The sequence below is a fragment of the Gekko japonicus genome, unplaced genomic scaffold (assembly GCF_001447785.1).
Source record: "Gekko japonicus isolate JY-2015 unplaced genomic scaffold, Gekko_japonicus_V1.1 scaffold2353, whole genome shotgun sequence".
Lineage (NCBI taxonomy): Eukaryota > Metazoa > Chordata > Lepidosauria > Squamata > Gekkonidae > Gekko > Gekko japonicus.
Genome location: NW_015176522.1, coordinates 186746 through 208676, shown reverse-complemented (window position 1 = coordinate 208676; position 21931 = coordinate 186746). Strand labels below are relative to the sequence as shown.

The 21931-nt window shown below is 51.7% G+C and overlaps 2 protein-coding genes across 2 annotated transcripts in view; one reads left to right on the top strand and one right to left on the bottom strand.

Moving 5' to 3' along the window:
* FAM57A (family with sequence similarity 57 member A) overlaps positions 1 to 5893 on the top strand; it is a 74100-nt gene extending 68207 nt beyond the window's left edge. The window contains exons 5-6 of the mRNA XM_015427411.1: positions 603 to 698; positions 4556 to 5893. Coding sequence (XP_015282897.1) covers positions 603 to 698; positions 4556 to 4828 — 369 coding nt within the window. The 3' untranslated portion in view covers positions 4829 to 5893. The remainder of the gene's footprint in view (positions 1 to 602; positions 699 to 4555) is intronic.
* Positions 5894 to 12448: 6555 nt separating this feature from the next.
* GEMIN4 (gem nuclear organelle associated protein 4) lies at positions 12449 to 19373 on the bottom strand. Its single transcript, XM_015427416.1, has 2 exons — positions 19350 to 19373; positions 12449 to 15957 (listed from the first exon to the last, which is right to left on the bottom strand). Exons 1-2 carry the CDS (start codon positions 19357 to 19359, stop codon positions 12797 to 12799), a joined length of 3171 nt encoding a protein of 1056 aa, XP_015282902.1. The 5' UTR covers positions 19360 to 19373; the 3' UTR covers positions 12449 to 12796.
* Positions 19374 to 21931: the final 2558 nt, after the last annotated feature.

Here is a 21931-nt window from a genome sequence, read left to right as displayed (position 1 = left end):
GAACTGCAGGCTGTGGAAGGTCGGTAGTTCAGCAGTTCGAGACCTGAGCGTGCCGCATGACGGAGTGAGCTCCCGTCTCTGGGTCCAGCTCCTGCCAACCTAGCAGTTCGAAAGCAAGAAATTGCAAGTAGATAAATAGGTACCACTTCGGTGGGAAGGTAACAGCGTTCCGTGCGCCTTGGTGTTTAGTCATGCCGGCCACATGACCACGGAAACGTCTTCGGACAGCGCTGGCTCTTCGGCTTTGAAACGGAGATGAGCACCGCAACCCTAGAGTCGGATTCGACTGGCTTTCGAGCAAGGGAACCTTTACCTTTACTTTACTTTCTCTACCTTAAGGAGCCTCAAAGCAGTTTACAATCACCTTCCCTTCCTCTCCCCACAACAGGCACCTTGAGAGGCAGGTGGGGCTGAGAGAGCTCTGAGGGAACTTGTGACTGGCCCAAGGGTCACCCAGCTGCCTGCATGTGGAGGAGTGGGGAATCAAACCCGGTTCTCCAGATGAGAGTCCTCCGCTCTTAACCACTACAGCCATGCTAGCTAGAAGCCATGGATGCCTCCGTCTCCGCCCTAAAATCCCCATCTGTGCCCTTTCTTTGCAGCATCTCCGGGGCGAACTGGGAGACTTCTTTGTCGGCTGCATCTACACGGCGGAACTGAGCACCCCGTTTGTATCCCTGGGCAAGATCCTGATGCAGGTAAACGGGACTTTCTTTAGGAAGTTTGCCTGCTTTGTCTCGAGGTGGCTCGCCATCAAGAAAACCGAGGTGCCCATTAAAAAATCATACCAATGAAGACGTATCCATAAAACTATCCAAGTCAGTAATATAAAGCATGCTAAGGAAAAGGGCCAATAAAAGCAAGCGATCATACGTAAAACTGAGCTTTCTAAACTACCCAAAAAACAATCCTCCGCTTAAGAGCAGACAATGGTGGCAGAAAGTACCATTAAGTACCATTAACCCCCGTAGGGTTTTCAAGGCAAGAGACATTCAGAGGTGGTTTGCCACTGCCTGCCTCTGCGTAGCAACCCTGGACTTCCTGGGTGGTCTCCCATCCAAGGACTAACCAGGGCTTCTGAGATCTGATGAGACTGGGCTAGCCGGGGCCATCCAGGGCAAGGCAGAGACTAACAGAGGTGGTTTGCCACTGCCTGCCTCTGCGTAGCAACCCTGGTCTTCCTGGGTGGTCTCCCAACCAAATATTAAACCGGGCCAGCCATACTTCGCTTCCGAGATCTGTTGAGTCGGCCTGTTGAGTTCATCCAGGTCAGGGCAACAACAGACTAAAAAAAAAAAAAAATTGAAACCTCTTAATAAAAGCCAAGTAAAGAGAAGCATTTTGGCCTGGTGCCAGGCGAGCCTCAAGGGCACGGGCACTCCCAATGCAATGAGTTACGGATGCCTCCATTGCGCAAAGGAAGGCCCTCCTCCCCGTTTAAACCAGGGACAGACCTCATTCTTTAACCTCCGAAGGGTGACATTTCACATGGGCAATAGTAAAAACCACCCATTAACATAAGAACATAGGAGAAGCCAACGCTGGATCAGGCCAGTGGCCCATCCACTCCAACACTCTGTCACAAAGTGGCCAAAAATACCAGGTGCCATCAGGAGGTCCAGCAGTGGGGCCAGGACACCAGAAGCCCTCCCACTGTTGGCCCCCCAAAAAACACCAAGAATACAGAGCATCCCTTGTCCCGGAGTCCCTATCTATACCTTGTGGTATAGATTCTCCAGCGAGTATGTAACTTTGGATGAGCCTTTCTTGATCTATCCAGTGGTACATCTAATCCTGTTTCCAGATGCCCCTGAATGCCCATCAGGAGAGGCACAAAGGCCAAAGCCTATTAAGGCCCCCCCAGCACTGATATTCAGAGGTACATTGCCCTTAAACGTGGAAGTTCCATTTCGCCATCATGGTTAACAGCCCTGGGTAGACAGATCTTTCATGAATTTGTCCCCTACCTTTTTTAATGCCGTCTAAGCCACTGGGCATCACTGCACCCTGTGACAGTGAGTTCCACATGTTGACAATATAGCGTGTGGAGTAGTATTCTCTTCTGGTGCATCCTAAATCTGTTGCCCATCAACTTCATTGGATGACCCCGAGTGCTGGCATTTGGATAGAGGGAGAGAAAATTATCTCAGTTCTCTGCATAGTTCTACAAATCACTGTCTCAGTCATTGTCCATTTCTCCTAAGCTTTTCTTTGTTAGAAAGACACTCCGAGCCATCAATCGTTTCTGTTGCCCAATGTGTACGTGAAATACTTTTCTGATTGTGCCTCCTGATTGGAAAGAGGCAGTGAGTCATGCAGAGACACAAAAAAGGTCCTCTTGCAACATCTTTGATTTGGGAGTGACAGATACCCCAGCATCTGACACGAAGACAGGCCATAATTAAATACCCTCAATGGATATTAACTAGAGGAGTCTAGGCCAGAGCAATTGTCATTACTAAAATGATTTACATCCTGTTTTCAGTTGCTCAAAGCAAGGTATCATACAACCAAGCAGCAACATCCAGTTATACCATCAGGATGAGATAAAATCACAATACAGGTCTGAAATTAGTTTTAACACAGTGCGAAGCCAGTGCGAAGCTGGCTTTTAACCAAGGCTGACCACAGGGACCACAGGGACCATTTGGCTCCATAATGCCTTCTCCGATTGGCAGTGGTTCTCCCCAGGATCTCGGGGGAGGGGGGGGAGAAAACCAGGGATCGTCTGCATGCAAACAGCCAATGTGCTGCTTCCGAGGGTTGGCCCCTCCCCAGTTTTAAGGTTAAAACCATCAGCAAAATGTACAGGGGTGGGTGGGAGGAAGAACTACAAACCGTCACAGCTGCCAGCCAAGTCCAAACCCAAAGTGAACCAAAGGCCAGACCAAAGAGATTAGCGGGAGGGCTTAACCACACGGGCCTACACAACTTTAGCACAGACAGGTCTACAGCAGGGAACGGGGAAACCCCACAATCCCATGCAAATCCTATGCGATTGTAAGCTGTCTTGAACCAGAAGGGAAGGCAGGGTATACTGTTTTAATAGATACATAGATAAATAAATGCAGAAGCCAAGAAAGAAGAGGAAGAAGAGATTGGATTTATACCCCGCCCTTCACTACCCGAAGGAGTCTCAGGGTGGCTTACAATCTCCTTTCCCTTCCCCTCCCCACAACAGACACCCTGTGAGGTAGGTGGGGCTGAGAGAGCTCTTTCGAGGACTGCTCCTGAGAGAACAGCTCTGAGAGAACTTGTGACTGACCCGAGGTCACACCAGCAGCCGCATGTGGAGGAGTGGGGGATCAAACCCGGTTCTCCCAGATTAGAGTCCATGCTGCTGTCCACTACCCCACACTTTTCCCTTCTGCGTTGCCAGACATTACCTCCACCTGCTTCAGCCTCGGCTCCACAGAATGAATCTTTCCCAGGTCTTTGAGCTGCTACCCCCTTCTTGCATGGGTCAGGGGCCCAGGTGGTGCTACCTCCAAACTCCACAGAGATTCTGTTTTCTCTCAGCTACCTGAGCCCCAAACCTCACTCCTTCCTCTCCTTCTCCACCAGCTGGGGGCCTTTCATTCCCCCTCTTCTTGCCTCTCCCAGTCCTTGCCTTCCTTAGCTTGCTCCTGAGGAGAGACCCTTTCTCCCCAAGGAGACCTCTACACCAAAGGAGGCCTTTACCTCACAGGGAGCTAACACTGGCTGTCACCCCCCCCCCCCAGCTAACCCAGCAAACTTCTTTCCTCTGCCTTGTAGCTGGACCACTGCCTCCTAGGACTGCACCTCTCTTCTCCCCCGGGTTGGGGTGCTCCAGGGTGTGACAGGGCCTCAGATGAACCAGAGCAAGAAATCATGCAGAGATACAGCATTCAGACTCTTTTGTGGATGGGTACTTTTGGGGCTTTAACTATTTGCCATCTTTCTCTGCCAGATGCGTACACCCAGTGCCCCAAGGACACAAAGGGAGGTTTTTGTCTGTTCCAGTCATTTCTCTGCTGCCTCTCTGGAAAAACTGCTGGAGGCAACTGAACTCCCAGGAAATGTACAACAACATAAAACCCTAAAAACCACCAGCCACTTACGAATAACCAAACAGCAGCAGTAAACCATAAGAACCACCCAAGGGCGGAGAGAAAAACAATTCAGCAGCCGCCTCCCCCCCAAATGAGAGCGTCACCCAAGTCAGCATAAAATTGGTAGAAAAAGAAAAACTCAGCAGACATAAAACATTCAAGGCAGTAAATCAGCTAGTAAGATAGTTGTTGGAGAAATGTGAACAAAAGTCTGGGCAAATAAGATCATCTTCACCTGGCACTTAACACTTGCAGAAAAGGTGCCAGCTGAATTTCCAAGGGGAAAGCATTTCACCGACAAGGTGCCGCCACTGAAAAGGCCCTGGGCCTGTTTGCCTCTTGCAGGTGGGGGAACTCGAAGCAGGGTTTGAGGCAAGGTTCTGAGTGGGTGGGTGGGCAGGATGGTCCGAGTAACCCCCCCCCCGGCTGCCTTGGATTCTTCTCACTTAACCTCAGGTTTTTGCTTCCTTCCATTTCCGCAGCTCAAGCTGCAAGACTCGCTTTTGCACAAAGTGAACGGTATCCTCATCTTAGCCACCTTCTTCCTCTGCCGGATCCTCCTCTTCCCGTTCATGTACTGGGCCTACTCCCGACATTCGGGCATGCCCATCTACGAGGTGCCGTTCCGCATCCCCGTCCACTGCAACGTGGCCAACGCTCTGCTCATCGCCCCGCAGCTCTACTGGTTCTTCCTCATCTGCCGCAAGGCCGTGCGCCTCTACAGCAGTGCGCCAACTCCGGACCGAAGCAGATAACAACGGGCTTGGGCCCACCCTGCAAGCACCGGGGTTGGAGCTGGCCCGCCTCTCAGGATCCGTGCCTTAGGGACTGAGGGTCTGAAACCCACGGGGACCTGCGGCAGAGGCATGAGTTCCCTTCACTGCACACAGAAGAAACAGGGCTGGTCGGTGGCCAGCCTCCCACCCTCCAGCTCTCTCCTGCGTGCGGGACTAACCAGAGCCTGCTCTTGCTGGCCTCCTGCCAGAAAGAAACAATGGTAGTTGGATATTGAATGTTTGCAAGCCAGTAGGACTGGGGAGGGGGGTGCCAGAATGTGGGAGCAGCCCCCCAGCCTCCAGTGGCCCCCCGGTAGCCTTTTGAGGTTGGGACAGGCCCTGGACCAGAGCCTGAGTCGCAGGGGCTACTCCGTTGCTCCTTGTAGCGTCCAGCGGCTTCCCCAGCCATGCTTTGCGCCCCAGGTCTTCCTGCTTCCCCTTCTGACTGCCTTGTGCCACTCCCAGCTTTGGCACCCTCTCCTTCCGCCCCAAAGCAAACACAGCCAACACTACTGACTCTGGGAAGAGGGACCCACGGGGTCCACTCAGCGGCACAAGGTCCTTTCAGCAAAGAAACTGAATGCTGTAAGGTCTGGGTCCATCAGGGCTCTCCGTGTTCTGTGCTGTATAAGGATTCCGGCTCCCGCGCTTCAGCTTTCAGTTTTGAAACGACGCAAGTTCCCAGGCCTCATGGTTTAAGAAGACAGGACTGACAGCGGGCGGGCGGAGCTGCAGGAGGTGGGGAAGGGAACGGTCAGAGGGCTCCCCGGAGGAGCAGTGCCCTTTGCGTCTCTACGCCCCTCCTCACACCCAGCACAGGCAACAGGGGCCCCCTGTGGGCAGATGTGGCTCACAACACGATGGGGAGCAGATGTGCCAAGTTCAGTCCCCACTAGCATCTCCGATTATAAAAGGGTCTTCGGATGTGGAGAGCTACAGAATTTCCATGCGAATTGTTGGGCAGCCTCTACCAGCCAGGGTAAACGATGGTGGTGATAATGGAAAGTGCTGTCAAGTCACAGCTGAGTTATGGCCACCCCGTAGGGTTTCCAAGGCAAGAGACATTCAGAGGCTGTTTGCCATGGCCTGCCTCTGTGTAGCAACCTTGGGCTTCCCGGGAGGTCTCCCATCCAAGTACTAACGAGGACTGACCCTGCTTATCTTCCAACACTGGGCTAGCCTGGGCCACCCAGGGCAGGGCAAACAGTACCAGGCATGGGTTTTTGCAGAATTTGGACAGGAGCACACACCATCCCGGTCTGTGACGCTTGTGAATCTTGCAAGCATTAGGAAGGTCGTAGTGGGTGAAAACCATCCACCGATAACCTTACAGACTCCCTGGAGATAGATCAGGATGGGCAGCAATGTTCCCTCTAAGCTGTGGAGTCTTGGGAGCAAAAATTCTACTTTGTGAGCGACTGGCTTTATAGTTGTGAGCGAGCGGTTTGGCTACTGCATGAATTAGTTTGCTCCAGAGCCCTCCTTCCTGAGCTCAGACAAAAATGTGTGAGCCGGAGGCTAAAAAACTGTGAGCTGGCTCACCTTAACTCAGCTTAAGTGGGAACACTAATGGACAGCCATGTTAGTCTGTCTGCGGCAGCGTAAAAGAGCAGGAGGCCAGTAGTACTTTCAAGATGAACTGGATTTGTGGCAGGGCATGAGCTTTTGTGAGTCACTGCCCACTTCTTCTCAAGGCTCCTCCCCGCCACAAATTTCGTTAGTCTTTAAGGTGCCCCTGGACTCTTGCTCTGTTCTGCTCTTACAGACTCCAAAGCTGGTTGAGCATTTTAAAGCTCTGGAAGCTAGGATTTTTCTGAGCACCTAGATTCTGGGTCACTCACAGCAACGGATTCTGTGTGGGATTCCAGAATTGCAGGCGTTGGGGAGGAGCTGTCGCCAGTTTGGTGTAGTGGTTAGGAACGCAGACTCTAATCTGGGCGAACCGGGATTGAGTCCTCACGCCTTCACGTGCAGCTGCTGGTGTGTCCTTGGGTCAGTCACAAATTCTCTCAGAGCGGCGAGAGAGCTCCCTCACCCCCACCTACCTCACAGGGTGTCTGTTGTGGGGAAAGGAGATTGTAAGCTGCTGATATTCCTTTGGGTAGTGAAGGGCGGGGTATAAATCCAATCTCTTTCTCCTCTTCTATTGTTGGGATCTGGATTCTCCCTGGCCAAGCTGCTGGGGAAAGGCGAAAATTACAGGGGGGGACAGACAAGTTTGGTCCTTGTACAAGGAGAATCTCCTCCCTGGCAGACTACCTCCTCCAGGGATCCCCCTCTAGTGCCTCTTTATCCACAGAGCCCAGTCCAGCACTACCGGTTTGTATTAACAAAATGTGCCTCTGTTGGGTTTCTGTCACCTCTGATAATGGTGACTTTCACGATCCGCCATGTGCCTTACACACAGCAGGCAGGAAAGCAAACCGCCGCCCCACAGCCTTTAACACTGCACTAATTCCAGTTTGTTCTTGGTGAGCCAGCTGCTGGTTAATACTGCAAGATCCGTTCTGGAAAAATACCTGTTAACTGTCACGTTTACTTGTATTGTAATGGTATGTCTACCTGGAAGGTTTTTAATTTAAGAAACAGATTCTACACCTTGTCTTCTCCTGTTTGATGCTTGGAGTAATTGTGAAGAAACAGCGAGACTGGCCCAGTCTTCAGGGTTGCCCTTACAGGTTTTGGTCATGGGTTGGGGCAAGTGGTTAAGACGCTGAACTGCAGGCTGTGGAAGGTCAGTGGTTCAGCAGTTCGAGACCCGGGTGCTGCATGATGGCAACCCTGCAGTGTTTTTAATGATTACAGTCACTGACTTTCTCTGTTGGATCATCCAGATGATCATAGAGAGGGGCTGTTAGAACTGCCAAATGTTTTGGGGAGAAAAACAGTGCCACTGTGGTGTAGTGGCTAAGTGCGCAGACTCTAATCTGGGAGAACTGGGTTTGATTCCCCACTCCTCCACTTGCACCTGGCTGGATGACCTTGGGCAAGCCATCGTACTGATAAGAGCTGTTCTTGAAAAAGAGCCGTTTCTGCCAGAGCTCTCTCAGCCCGACCTACCTCACAGGATGTCTGTTGTGGGGAGGGGAAGGGCAGGGTATAAATCCAATCTCCTCTCCACTCCGTAGCTCACCATCCAGGTAATAACGTGGTCAGAAAGATTCCACTACTCTCTTTGGTCCTCCAGATGATCACAGAGTGGTGGCTAGACGTACCAAAACAGACTTCCAGGTCTTTGCTGTTGGCTGCAGAGGGCAAAAGAGGGCATTGCGAGACAACACCTGGATGCATGTGAAGGAGGACTTACTGCGCTTTGACAACCTAACAAATAAGCATGGGGGGGGGGCCCTCTACAGTTAGCGATTGTGCTACTAAGTGCTTTCTCACGAGGCTCAAGCCTTGGCTTCTGAAAGCAGCCAAATAAAGATTAAGACATGTCAACAGCTGGATTTGCCTCGCCCATCCCGTGGGAGCACAGAAAAGCCATTCGGGAGCAGCTGCTGAAATACCCAGCAGAACGACACCTCCAATACACTGAGGGGCTTAGATCCCCCACTGGAAAGATTAAACATGGAGGTTCTGCTTGTCTTGAAACAGCACATTTTTCCTTCTCGGGACCCAAGAACTACCAGAGGGGCATTCTTTCTCACTCGCAGACCCCCTCCCCTTTCTGAATTTACTTCTTTATATGCAGATGGGACAGGTTCAGTCCTTGACATTTCCAAACAGAAGGATTTCAACAGAGATGGAAAGATACTTTTTCAGCCCCTTGAAGAACAGACAGCTAGAGTCAGGCAATACTGGCTTAGAGAGAACAATCGCTGTATTCCGGCCAAGTGGCTTCATATTTTAACACTCCTCAAAAAATGGGAAAGGTGGTTACAGGATAAGAACATAAGAGAAGCCAATGTTGGATCAGGCCAAAGGCCCATCCAGTCCAACACTCCATGTCACAGTGGCCAAAAATACCAGGGGCCATCAGGAGGTCCAGCAGTGGGGCCAGGACACTAGAAGCCCTACCACTCTTGCCCCCACCAAGCACCAAGAATACAGAGCATCCCTTGCCCCAGACCGAGAGTTCCTATCTATACCTTGTGGCTAATAGCCACTGATGGACCTCTGCTCCATCACATTGTTCCCAGTTCCACTTTGGGAAGGGGGCCAGGGCTGTTGGTGGCGTGCATGTGCGTCGAGATACCACGCTTCTATCTTGGTCATGGTTTCTTTGGGGCCTGGAAGTCCCAAGGAATTCAGGAGCAAGAGTGGAGACCGGAGGACAACTCCTCTTGAGGTCCATCTTCTAACAGAGCTCTGTTGCTCCTTATTCAAGAGCTGAGACTCTCTGTTTCCCTGCTGGCCCCGTCTTTAATGGACACCATTCTATTCTTGGTCCTCCAGATGGTCATAAAGAAAGTGGCTATATCTGCCAAAACATCCGCTATTTTCACTATGGTTGCAATGGACAGCAAAATGCATTGTGGGATGTCTGGGGACTTGTGAGGATGAAAACACTGGGGGGGGATGTCTACCTTTGGTTGCTTAACCTTGGCCCCGGTCACACGGGCAGGAAAATGCGGGGGAGGGGGAAGCGTGGCGCGACGTCCTGTAGAGGTCCCATGGTTAGGGGGGAGGTGCCGATCACAGGACAATCCTGCGGTGTGGCAAAGGCCTCTCTAACAAAAGGCTCCATGGGTTTAACCTCTTCCAGGGCTGCAGAGGAATGCAAACTGTGTCCTCCGTCTGGTCCCCTCCAGGAGCTTCAGCCCGGCCGCCCTCCCGCCACGCCCCCCTGCACCTCCCCCTCTGCGGCTCGGTGTTCCTTGAGCAGGCCGAGCCAGGAGTGTGTGTGGGGGTTATGGAAAAGAGGAGGGGGCTGAAGTGTGCGCATGTGCCGTTGGGTGCTTGTGCGCATCCCGTGGAGCCTTGGGGGGGGAAAAAACTTTTAGCCACGGGACATGGGCGGGCGCCGGATGCCACGACCTACCACTGGAAACGCGATCAGGCGCCTGCCCTTACCCAGCGGTTTCCAGAAACTAGTACCTCAGCGGTACTAGTTTTTTACCCCGCATCTTCAGCGGGAAGCCTTGGGTTCGCCATGGGAGCTCTACGCTTCCCAGATGTTGCGGTGTGATCGTGCCCGGAAAATCCACCTATCTTCTGTCTCTGTAGCGTGGCTAATGCTCCGTGTGACTGCAGCCCTTATTCAGCTCATTCTTTAGGACTAGGATGGTGCCAACTCTGGGTTGGGAAATAACTGGAGATTTCAGGGGTGGAGCCTGGGGAGGGCGGGGTTTGAGGAGGGGAGGGGCCACTCCCTCCAAAGCAGCCATTTCCTCTGGGGAACCGATCTTCGTCACCTGGGGACCACGTGTAATTCCGGGGGATCTCCAGCTGCCACCTCGAGCCTTGTCAAAAGACGAGAGATCACGGGACGGACTGTAGCTCGTTAGGAAAACAACCGTGACATAATAACGATGTCGTGGTCCTTAAGATATTTGAGACCATTTACTTCAAAGGAAACAACTTTAATGTTTTGTAAAGGAAACAACTCCAATGATTTGTTATACGCAGGACACATAAAAATATTTCCCCTCTAATTGTTTAAACCATGACTTTGTGATTATATCACGGCTGTTTTCCTAAAAAGCTACCAGAAACAAGAAGGGAAAAAAACTGAACCTAACAATAAACTCCAGAACCAAACAAAGGTTAGTGAAAAGGAGGGTATTAAAACCTTTCCATAAAAAGAGGTACGTGTATTTATTGATAACAAATTTTAAAACATATATAGGAGCCCAATTACAACCAATGTATATAAAACATACAATATCAAGGGCTTAAAAAGTTGACCTTACGCGTTTCAGCCAAATAGGCCTTCCTCAGAGGTCATACATATGTGGCAAGATGGTTAATAATTATATTCACACAAACACAATCAGAAATATATACAAAGTATCGATTCAATAAGGACCATAAAGTAAATTGTTCAGCAGTAAAATCACCAGGCACAGGATAAATATGCACATAAGACCTTTAAAGTGCAATCACTAGCCCAGTGATTATAAAATAAACTTATGGTCCAAAAATTTCCTTCTTTGATTGTGTTCCCACAGTATTCACAAGTGTTGGACTGGATGGCTCATTGGCCTGATCCAACATTGGCTTCTCTTATGTTCTTATGTGTGTGTGAAAGTGGCCTGGTATCAGAATGAATCATTCTTAAAATAAACTGCCTGCTTTCCTAGCAAAAGCCTTTGAATGATTTTTTCCTCACAGATTAGTCTCAGAAACACGGGGATCATCTGGCCCTTAATTATTTTCCATTAACAGTAAGATATGTAATAGGTCTAAGATCTGGAACCATGAGAATTTCCATCCTATTCAGGTGAAGAAGTTTCTGCCCAGGCTTAGGGCCGCTCGGGCCTCGCTTTGAAGCTGGGTGGGGGAAGGGAAGGGGGGAGATCGAGCGGGGAGGTGTGTGGAGGAGATGGGGGAGGAACCGGCAGGATGGGGGGGAACTTACCTCCTCCTGCTGCTTCCTCCTCTGCCTCCTGTGTGGAGATCCCCCCCCGCGAGGATCGCGGGTCCCACCCCCTTGTGTGAATATAATTATTAACCATCTTGCCACATATGTATGACCTCTGAGGAAGGCCTATTTGGCCGAAACGCGTAAGGTCAACTTTTTAAGCCTTTGATATTGTTATGTTTTATATACATTGGTTGTAATTAGGCCCCTATATATGTTTTAAAATTTGTTATTATCAATAAATACATTTACCTCTTTTTATGGAAAGGTTTTAATATTGGCACTCCTTTTCACTAACCTTTGTTTTGTTCCTAACAAGCTACACCACCTTGAGCCTGGCAACAATGCCCATGGCCCAGATCTGCCTGCTGGTGGCTCTAACAGCAATCAAGACCTGGTAAAAAGTATGCCCACGTTTTGACATTAAAGAGGGCAAGAAGGCCCCGGAGAACCCAGAATTCCCCCATGTCTACCCAGGACCCTCAAGGGAATTCAGTTGCCTTCAACTCCTGTTGTACAACTCCTCTGTCTGCCCCGGCTTCCTGGAAAAGGGAAGGCGTGTCATAGCCCATCATACAAGGTAACTATGAAGACAACAAACTTTAAATCAATTTAATAGATTGACCATACTAAACTTTAAAGGGTTAGCCGGGTGAGGCTGTTGCAGCAGAAATATTTATTGCAGCCGTTTTCGTTTCAACCACAGAGTTTTTAAAAGGAATGAGAAACAAGACTCTTGAGGGAGAGCCCTTCCTTCCCACAGGCTTGTCTCCCCCTCCCCAAGATCTCACAAACTTCCCTGATGTGCTAAAAAATGCCAGCACCCACCCCATGTCGAGTTTTGGCCCTGACAAGTTCAGCCTAATCTCAACCTCAAAAAATGATAAGATTCATTCAGATGGGTAGCTGTGTTGGTCTAAATCAGCAGAAGAAAGTTAGAGTCCGGGGGCACCCTTAAGGCCAACAAAGTTTTATTCTGGGTATAAGTTTTCGTGTGCATGCACACTTCCTTCAGTATCTGCAGTGCGCATGCACACGAAAACTTATACCCAGAATAAAACTTTGTGGGCCTTAAAAGGTCCCACTGGACTCAAACTTTGTTCCAAAAAACGACGTCTGCATAGCTTCCACCCTTGAGGTGGAACCAGCTACGCATTCTGGCCCTCTTCTGACTACTGAACATGCTCTGTCCAGAGGCGAGCAATGACACCTTGTGTATCAGCCAGGAGCCAGTTCAAACATGAGAAGAGAGATAGAGGTTTATTATAGATCTCGTGAAATTTCCCACTGTCTGCCCCATTCTTTTGTTGGACAAAACGCTGACATCTTTTCATCCTGAGCTTGACACGAGCCCGGGCTTCCGGCTTCAGCACACGCCGAAAGGAAATCTGGCCGCACACTTTCCCAACCAACGTCCACGTTCACAGCTTGCTCAGCTTCTGCTGGAGCATGGTGCGCAGCTCCTTGTTGGTGACGTTCTCCGCGATGGACTCCAGGAAGTGCTTCTCGTTGGCCTTCCGCAGGGCCCTGCCGAGGGACTCGTCCGCTTCACAGAGCATCTGGTACTGGGAGAGGATCTCCAGGGAGAGGAGCAGGAGCGGCTCCCCGGTACTCTCCGGCAACATGGCTGCCACGTGAAGCGTGTGGCAAAACATCTGGATGTAAACAAAGGACAATTCCCGCGTCATGTTCTTCTCCTCCGTGGGGTGCCACTGGCAACGGGCAACGCCCTTGACGGAGCCCAGCAAATCTGAGAGGCTGAGGCAGTAGAGCCTCGCCACGTGTTTCCACGCCTCCCCGGGCAGCCACGTGGCGCCACTCGAACTGCACAGGAACTGAAAGCCCCGCAAGAGAAGCACCGAGAACTGGAGGTGATAGGCAAAAGGCTGGAAGTTCAGCAAAGGCAGGTGCTGAACGTATTCTAGAGAGTAAGGCACATAGAGGACCTCTCTGTCCAAGAGGCTCTTGATGACGTGGACGAGCCTTCTCCACTCGCTCTGGCTGCACCACGGGAACACCTGGACCATGGCGAGCAAAAAGCCCTTGCTGAACAGGTTGACCTCTTCGGGATTGTCCATGTTAATCTTGAGGAGCACGAGCATCTGCTCCCTCACGGCTGTGGAGACGCAGCAGCACTCTAGCCACGCCAGGAGCCCACTCCCCGCCCCATACGTGGGGAGGGAACGGGAGGTCCACTCATCCTCCGGGAGTTTACAGACCTCGAAGAGTGTAGCCGGGACCTCGTTTTTGAAGTGCTCTCCATAAACCTTCTTCAGACGGAGACCGATGGTCCAGTCCAAGGCCTCCGCCTTCTTATGCAGCCACGCGACCGACTGGCCCCACAGCTCCGGAGACACGGAGTCCTTCTGGACCAAGAGGATGTCGCAGAGCTGCGCCAGATTGCCAGCCACCATGTCTTTGGTCTCCAGCGAGTAGCTGTGCCGGTCCTGCGGCTCGTGCCAGTAGCGAGTGAATTCGTGGAGGAGCTTGCAGAGACAGAAGATGAGCGGGAACGGGTGGCAGGTGTGGATCCAGTGCTGGTCCGAAGGCAGAGGCACCTTCAAGGCCACGTCCAGGATCTGCAGGCACAGCTCAAGGTGAGGGAAGTCCGATCTCAGGAAAGGAATGACGAGATTTTGGGTCACCTCCGCTGGATCGAGGAGAGGGCTGGCCCCACTCGGCTGCATGAGGCACACCAGGAACTCCAAGAACTGTGCCTTCTCCTTGGTGGAGGACACCTTGTCCGTGACCGTCTCTTTCAAGCATCCCAGTATGAGGCTGGTATTCTCATCCTGACCGTGAAGTTCCTTGAAGTTGAGAGCCGGGAAAGAACAGAGGATCTCTGCCAGGAAATGGTGCGTTCCCAAGTTGGCCACGGCCAAGTTACAGATCTTCTTGACCGTTGCTTCGGGGTTGAGTATGGCTGAGCGGGACACCGAGTTCACCACTTTGGCAAAGCCTTCTCCAGAAGCGCTCTGGATGATCTGGTTGAAAGTGATATTGAGCTCCTCTGGAAAGCCTTTCCCAAAAGGCTGCAAGACCCCAGAGAGGCCTTGCCTGCCCCACCGGGACAAGACGCCAGAAATCACCACGTTCTTATCCAGCAACGAAAGTTCCGTGTAACAGTCCAGGATGACGTTGGTTGCTTTTGCCTGCTGCTCTTGGCTCTTGGCAGAATCAGCGGCGGTGCCCAAAGAGGCCGCGGTCTCCAGCAATTTCAAGACCAGCTCCGGCGTCTGGAACAGCTCTTTGTTCTTGACGAGGCAAGCCACCCAGTCCTTAGTGGACGCCCAGTTCTTTTCCGAAGCAAAGATGGAACACACCTCCATGTGCCGCTCCATCTTCTGTTCAATGATCACCATGGCCACGGACGCCACGAGGGTGCTGTCCGAATTCTTTCCCCTCACCTGGGGGTTGACCTTCTTTAAGAAGCTCCCAATCAGGCCGCCCAGCTCCAACATCCCCTGTGCCATGCCCTTGTCCAGGTCCTCCAGCTTGGCACAACCGGTCAAATTCTTCCCCAAGGAGTCCAGGCTGTCGAGAAACCGGTAGCTCTCGTAGCAGATCTCCTGGGGGTTGTTGAGGAGTCCCTGGAGTTCCACCGACCACTCTTCCAGCAAGGAATGCAGAAGGCCCAGGTGGCTGACCAGCGGGCTGCTCCACAGCTTGGCCAGGTTGAGCGAACTGACGCTCCTCTCTGCCTCCTTCACCTTCTCACCCAACCCCCTCTTGCTGTACCGGTTCTCGCAGTCTCTACTCCAGAGGGTGACCACGGACGAAATCTTGTCCAGGTAAACCTGGGCAGACAGCGAAGCCGGCTCGCTCTCGGCGGGAACCAAGACGGAAAGCACGTCCACTAGGTTGGCGAGGGCGTAACACTTCATCCTGGCGGGGCCAATGCTCTCTTTGATCCGCTGCAGCCCCTCCATTAAAGCCAGGAGGAGGCTGGCAATCTGGGGAGGCTCGGGGGCATCGCTCTTGAACCGCTTGGGGACGTGGGGGGTCTCGTCGGGGTCCGAGAGGTGCTGGCGAGAGACCACGCCAAAGAGCAAGGTCAGCCGGTCCTCCTGCCCCTCCTTGTGCTTCAGAATCTCCCACCAGACGTCCAAGAAGAAAGACACGTCCTCCGAAGTGGTCTCGTTGGTGACGTATCTGACGAAGGTCTCCAGCTCCCTCTGGCTGACGTGCTCCGGCAGCACCAAGAGGAGCTGCACAAACAGCCGGGGGGCGTTCACCGCCTTGAACAGCTCAAAGAGGACGGTGTGGTTGACCTCCGGGATCATGCTGCTCACCGAGAAGAAGACATCGTCTTTCCACCTCTGGTCAGCGGAGGGAGCCGAGGCGTCCGAGAGGAGGATTTTGGACCAGAGGATGACGGCCGCTTTCTTCTTCCAAGCGTTGGGCTGCGGCGGGTAGGCGGAATACGAGGTGCAGATCTCCTGCAGGGCATCGATGATGGGCTTCCCCACTTTGCCCCAATCGGACTTGGCCAGCTCCGACAACGGCTTGGGGTGGCACAGCCTGGACGCCAGCAGGAACCCGCCGTGCAAGATGGTCGCTTCTCCGCAGATGGTCACTGCCCCTGTTAGGAAACCAAGACATGCCCTGTTGAGAACCCGAGAACTAGTATCACGGGACGCCCAAAGTCAGGTGCCGGAGCTGGAGGACCCAGGCCCTGAAGGAGGGATTCAGCCAGGGTGCCACCGGCCGGCATGGGGCTACTTTATTATTTTACTAAATTTCTATCCCGCCCTTCCCCGTGAGCAGGCTCGGGGCGGTTCACAAAAAGAATCCAGCAAGATAAAAGCATGCTAAAAACAGTTAACGATCATCTAGATCTCCGGCTGTCCTCGACCAGAGCCGGGGCTTTCTTGGCCGTGGCTCCAACCTGGTGGAACTCTCTCTGCCAACCTCCATCACGGCCCCGTGGGACTGAATGCAATTCCGCAGGGCTTGTAAGGCAGAGATGTTCCGCCTGGCTTTTGGTTGAGGACAGCGACGGATTCCCATCACAGCCGGCACCCTTTCCTTCTCCTCTTCCATTCTGCCCGCTTCGGCCGCCTCCTTAATCTGTCCACGGGATAGAACAGCCCAGTGTAGGTTTTAGAATAAATTATGGATGCCATCGGGAGACTAGTAGATTAAGAAGAACTGATCTGCTGATTTTAATTTGTATTTTTGTATTGTTTTTAATCTGTTGTAAATCACCCAGAGCCTTGTGTACTCAGGAATTGGGCAATCCAGTAATAATAACAACAATACCCCGGTAATAGAATCACAAGATGGCAAACCAAGTTTACAGGCTTCCAGAGGATCCTAGAAGCATACCTGAATAGCTCCAGTGCTTGGGTGGGCAGCAGCCCCATAGAAGATGGAATAAAGTAGGCGAGATGGAGCAGGGGAGGCCATCATAGCTGGACACCCACCGCCCCAAGCAAAGGAGAGAGCAGCCCAACCAACCAAGATAAACCTATTTCTCCTCAAGGACCAATCCTCCAGATACACCCCAAGCCTCTTGCAGTCCCCACGGGAAACAAAAAATCCTGTTTCTATGGATGCTCCAAGGACATTTGGTCTGTACATGTATGCAGCCTATCGGCTTCCACACGAGTGCGTGAGTATGAATGTGGGCACGTAAGCATGGAAAATACGGGCACGGGCAGAAGCAGCCCCCTCGATGGGGAACACTAGCGGGGAGGGCCCCTACAGCTCAGCTGCAGAATTCACACCGAAGGTCCCAAGTTCGTCTCCAGGGAAAACAGGTGTCTGGCAGCAAGTGTTGGGGAAGGGCTGTCTCTACCGGAGACCCCTGGAGAGTCACGGCCTAGCAGAGAAAAACTGACAGGCAGGGCATGGCGGAGAAGGCCTCCCCCTGTTCTCTTTACCCGTCCTGGCCTGTCCTTCTGTATACATTTGCCTAATCCCCCTTTAAAGTCATCTAAGTTAGCTGTCACCACTACCTCCGGCGGCAGTGAGCTCCGCAAGAAAATTAAGTGTCCTATGAAGTATTTCTGGTTGCTGCTCTTATATGCTCCTGAAAGCTCTGCTTGCTGTCGATACGTGCAGCCTCCTGAGTTTTTTGAGGCATATTCTCAGAAGCCCTCTCTCTTCTTCAGTACTTGCAGTGAGGGCAGCACAGCAACCACGGAGATGCACCTTCCGGGGCGAAACATTATCCTGGTCACCAATGGGGCAAACTGACGGGATCTGGGACCTTGCCAAAGAAAGCAGGTGGGATAACCGTACAACCCCTCCTCCCCTTCCCAATTTAGGTTTTTTTTACAAAGTTTGTGGCAATTTGTGTTCACACGCTGAGTCCCTTTTCTCTCAAAGCAGCGCGAGTCTTTTTTAAAAAAACGCGACTGAAGAGCAAAGCATTTCTGATGATACGCATTCAGAGAGGAAATAATCCCTGTTCATGTGTTACAAGGAATGCACATACGTCCTACCTGTTATGTGCACACACACCTGATGGTAAGAAAAAGCCAGTGCATGTTTCCTTTATGAATTAAACCAGGGACCAGTGCCTGGATAAATGCAGCAGGGTCTGAATCACATGTTCAGCCCTACCTGCATTGGTTTAACATGAGAATTACTCGATGTAAGTAAAAATAAACTGTACACAGATTTTTCTACTTTATATATATACTTCCCCTCCTTTATTTAGTTGCTGGATTTTGAGTTTTTCCCCCTTGGTGGTTTGTGTTTTTTTGAAAGGAATAAAAAATAAAAACAAGAAAACACAGTACACAGATTGTGTGTGCATTTGCTGTAACTTATGCACGGGGCTACAGCCTTTTTAAAAGAACAAAGTTTGAGTCCAGTGGCACCTTTAAGGCCAACAAGGTTTAATTCGGAGCATAAGCTTTTGTGTGCACGCACATTGCTTCAGATATCTGAAGAAGAGTGCATGCACAGGGCAGCTTATATCCAGAAGTAAATTTTGTCGGGTCTTAAAGGTGCCACTGGACTCAAATTTTGTTCTGCTGCTTCAGACCAACACAGCTACCCAGCATGATGACCCTGCCAATTTGCCTTTTAACAGGTTGGTGGGTAAGGTTGTGGGTACTCTCTTTCTTATTCAAACTACTATGGGTTGTTTGTGTCCACCTTTAAGACCAACACAGCTTCATTCTGCATATAAGCTTTAGAAGTGTGTAAGCACACAAAACCTTACACCCAGAATATAACTGTTGGTCTTCAAGGTGCCACTGGACTCTTTGTTCTGTTCCTTTAGACCAACAGGGCTACCCCACCTGAATCAGCCTTTTTAAAAGGCAACGATCACTACTTTTAAGCAGGGGCCGAGTGTTCCCCCCCGGGAAACTTCATGGAAAAATAAAAACTGGCCACTGTGGGGCTCCAGTCTGAGTGTCAGATAAAGACCTGGGTTCAAATCCCCGATCCGCCCAAACTGGGTGGACCAGTCACTTCCTCTTAGCCTAATCTATCTGGTAGAGCTGTGGGGACGGGGGTGTAACAGTGCATCTACTAGGAAACAGGGAATAAAAACGCAAGATGCAAACAGGCAAAGAACTATGGATTATATTCGGAGTCCCCTTTTAATTTCCTTTTAAGTAACGGGCATGCACATAGGCCACGTGCCCTCTGAGCAGAATACTATTTTTCAAAGTTCTGAGTCCAGTGGCACTTTTAAGACTAACCTACCCAGAATAAAACTTTGTTGGCCTGAAAGGTGCCACCGGCCTCAGACTGTCCTGCTGCTTCAGACCCACACGGCGACCCCGCCTGAAATTGTTTTCTAAAGCGACAAAACCCTAACGGCGAGGGGGTTTCTGAACGTGCGCAGAGAGACTTCCCTTTTCTGGACAGCATGCGCACAGACGCTCCCCCAAAGCAACGTGCAAGCGGCGCCTCTCGGAGCACGTGCCCCGCACTGGCTCCCGGCCACCCACCCCGATCTGGCCCACCGCGGGGCCGCGGGAGGACGCCCGCTCCAGCCCGGCAACCCACCTAGGTCCATGGCCGCTGGACTCCCGCCCGCGGCACAAAGCCCGGAGGAGCCCCGCGCCGCTCACTCGCGCTGCAGCGTCTGCCGCTCGGCCGCCCTGGGTGCCGCGCTCCCCCTCCGCCGCCGCCCGCTGCAGCTCCTCCCCGGCCCTCAAGACGGGGCAACGGAAGGCCCGGAAGCGCCGAAACAGCTACCTCTGCCGGCTGATGCGCAACACCGCCCGCCGGCGCCGGGCGCCTCCCCTGCCCGCCTACACGAGCTGGTAAGGCGGGACGAGGAGGAGGAGGAGGTGGCCCGGGCCCGGCCGAGGGGGCGTTAACTGGGAGGAAGGCGGGCTTTTGCGAACGAACAGCCCCCCCCCCTTTGAGCGCAGATTATATAGAGTTGCCAACCTCGGGGTGGTGGAAGGGAAAGGAGTTTGTCAGCCGCTCTGAGACTCCTTTGGGTAGTGAAGGGCCATGGGGTATAAATCCAATCTCCTCCTCTTCTTCTTCTGTTTGCTCTATCCCTCGATCATGTCATCCCCCCCCTCAGTCATTGTTTTTCCAAGCTAAAGAGCCCCAAGCGCTTCAGCCTTTCTTCATAGGGAAGGGAAGGTGTTCCAACCCTTTTAGCATTCTGGTTGCCCTTTTCTACACTTTTCCCAATGCTATGATGTCCTTTCTGAGGTGTGGAGACCAGAATTGCACACAGTATTCCAAATGAGGTTGCATCATCAATCTATACAGGGGCATTATGATACTGGCTGATTTGTTTTCACTTCCCTTCCGAATAATCCCTAGCATAGCATTTTCCTTCTTTATTGCCGTCCGCACACTGTCTCGACAGTTTCAGTGAGTTACCTACTACAACTCCAAGATCTCTCTCTTGGTCAGTCTCTGCCCGTTTGGACCCCATCAATGTGTATTTATATTCAGGATTTTTGGCTCCAATGTGGCACTTGGCCACAATTGTACCCCATTTGCCACGTTGACGCCCACTTGCCCATCCTTGAAAGATCCCTTTGGAGTGCCTCACAATCCTCCCTGGTTCTCACCACCCTGAACCGTTTCTTGTCATCTGCAAATTTAGCCACTTCACTGCTTACTCCCAGCTCCAAATCATTAATGAAAAAGTTATAAAGCATCGGCTTTTGAGAAGAAGAGGGGGATGGTGGCCACCCCTCTCCCTCCCTTCCTGCAAGATACAAAGGGCCCTCAGGGTGGCTGCCGGCAGTCGGGTTTGGGGGCGGATTGGAGCTGATATAAAAACAATGGCAACCCCACCAGAAAACATTTTGCTCCACAAGCCGCAAAATCCTGGCTACAGGCCTGCCCGTGGGGGTATGGCAGCAGTGGCTGTGAGCCTGAAGGGTCTGGCAGGGACCAAGAGGTGCGGGGGTTCAGATCTGCCCACCCACACTTATACAATCAGGCTGTTGAGCAGGCTAGAGACCTGCCTTGAACACCTGAAGCTGCCTTGTGAGCCGGTCCCTGGGGTCTCCTGAGGTCCCTCTTGTCTATTCTGACAGGGAGCGGCTCTTTAGGGACTGAGGTAAGAGATCGTTCACATCACCTGTTACCTGGTCCTTTTGAAACTGGAGAGGCCAGGATTGAACCGGCGACCTTCTGCACACAAAACAAATGCTCGCCCATTGATCTGCGGCCCCTCCTTACACCTTACATGTGCTCAGGAGCACGCTTTTAAAACGAACTTAATTAGTTTTTATAATTAGAATGGAATCCCGTCTTTAATTCTTTAAATGTCCAGCCACAGAACTAGTAATAGTAGTTAGCATCTCTGGAACATCTTCAGAGATGGAAAGTTTATTTACTAATTCTTTACTCTTATGGTACGCTTAATTTGGGAAAATACACAGATTAAAAACTCTACCAATCAAGTGTTCATTAGTGTGCTTAAATATGAGACGGGATATCTTTTAGGTCAGTGGGCAGCCCCAGTGCTCATCACAAAAACAATAAAACCAAGCCACGTATAAACGGGGGATCTCTCCAGATATGCAGATAAAGAGGATTGTACCTATGAACCAAAAAAGAAATATCCACTCAGCCCCTCAATGCTTCAGAGTAACCAGATAAGGACTGAGCATGCTGTAGGAGGTGCCAAATACTAAGAGCAGCTGAGAGTCAGATAAAAGGGAGTACAAAACAGTGACAGGAAAATCAGCCTGTTCAAGGCCTTAACAACTCGGGAAGGGGCCGTAGCTCAGTGGTAGACCAGCTACTGCCATGCAGGTTTCATGTCCAGCCCCCAGCATCTCCAGTTAAAAAAGATCAGGTAGGAGCAGGGGTCATTTCTGCAGGAGCGCACAGGAGTGGAGCTCCGGCAGTAAAGAGCCCAGCAGGCACATGCAACAAGCCCCACCCCTTGCTCCCAGCAGCCCTCAGTCAGAGCAAGAAGCAGCCAGGTAAGTTGCAGAGCCCCCCCCAGTCCAAAACAGTCCAATGGCACCTATAAGACCAAGTTTTATTCAGGTACTAGCTCTCCCTCCTCTGCGAGGACAGATCTGCACATCCCCCCCCCCCAGTAGCTAGCTATCCAAAACAGTCCAGTGGAGCCTGAGCGGTGGGGGTGGCCTTCTGCG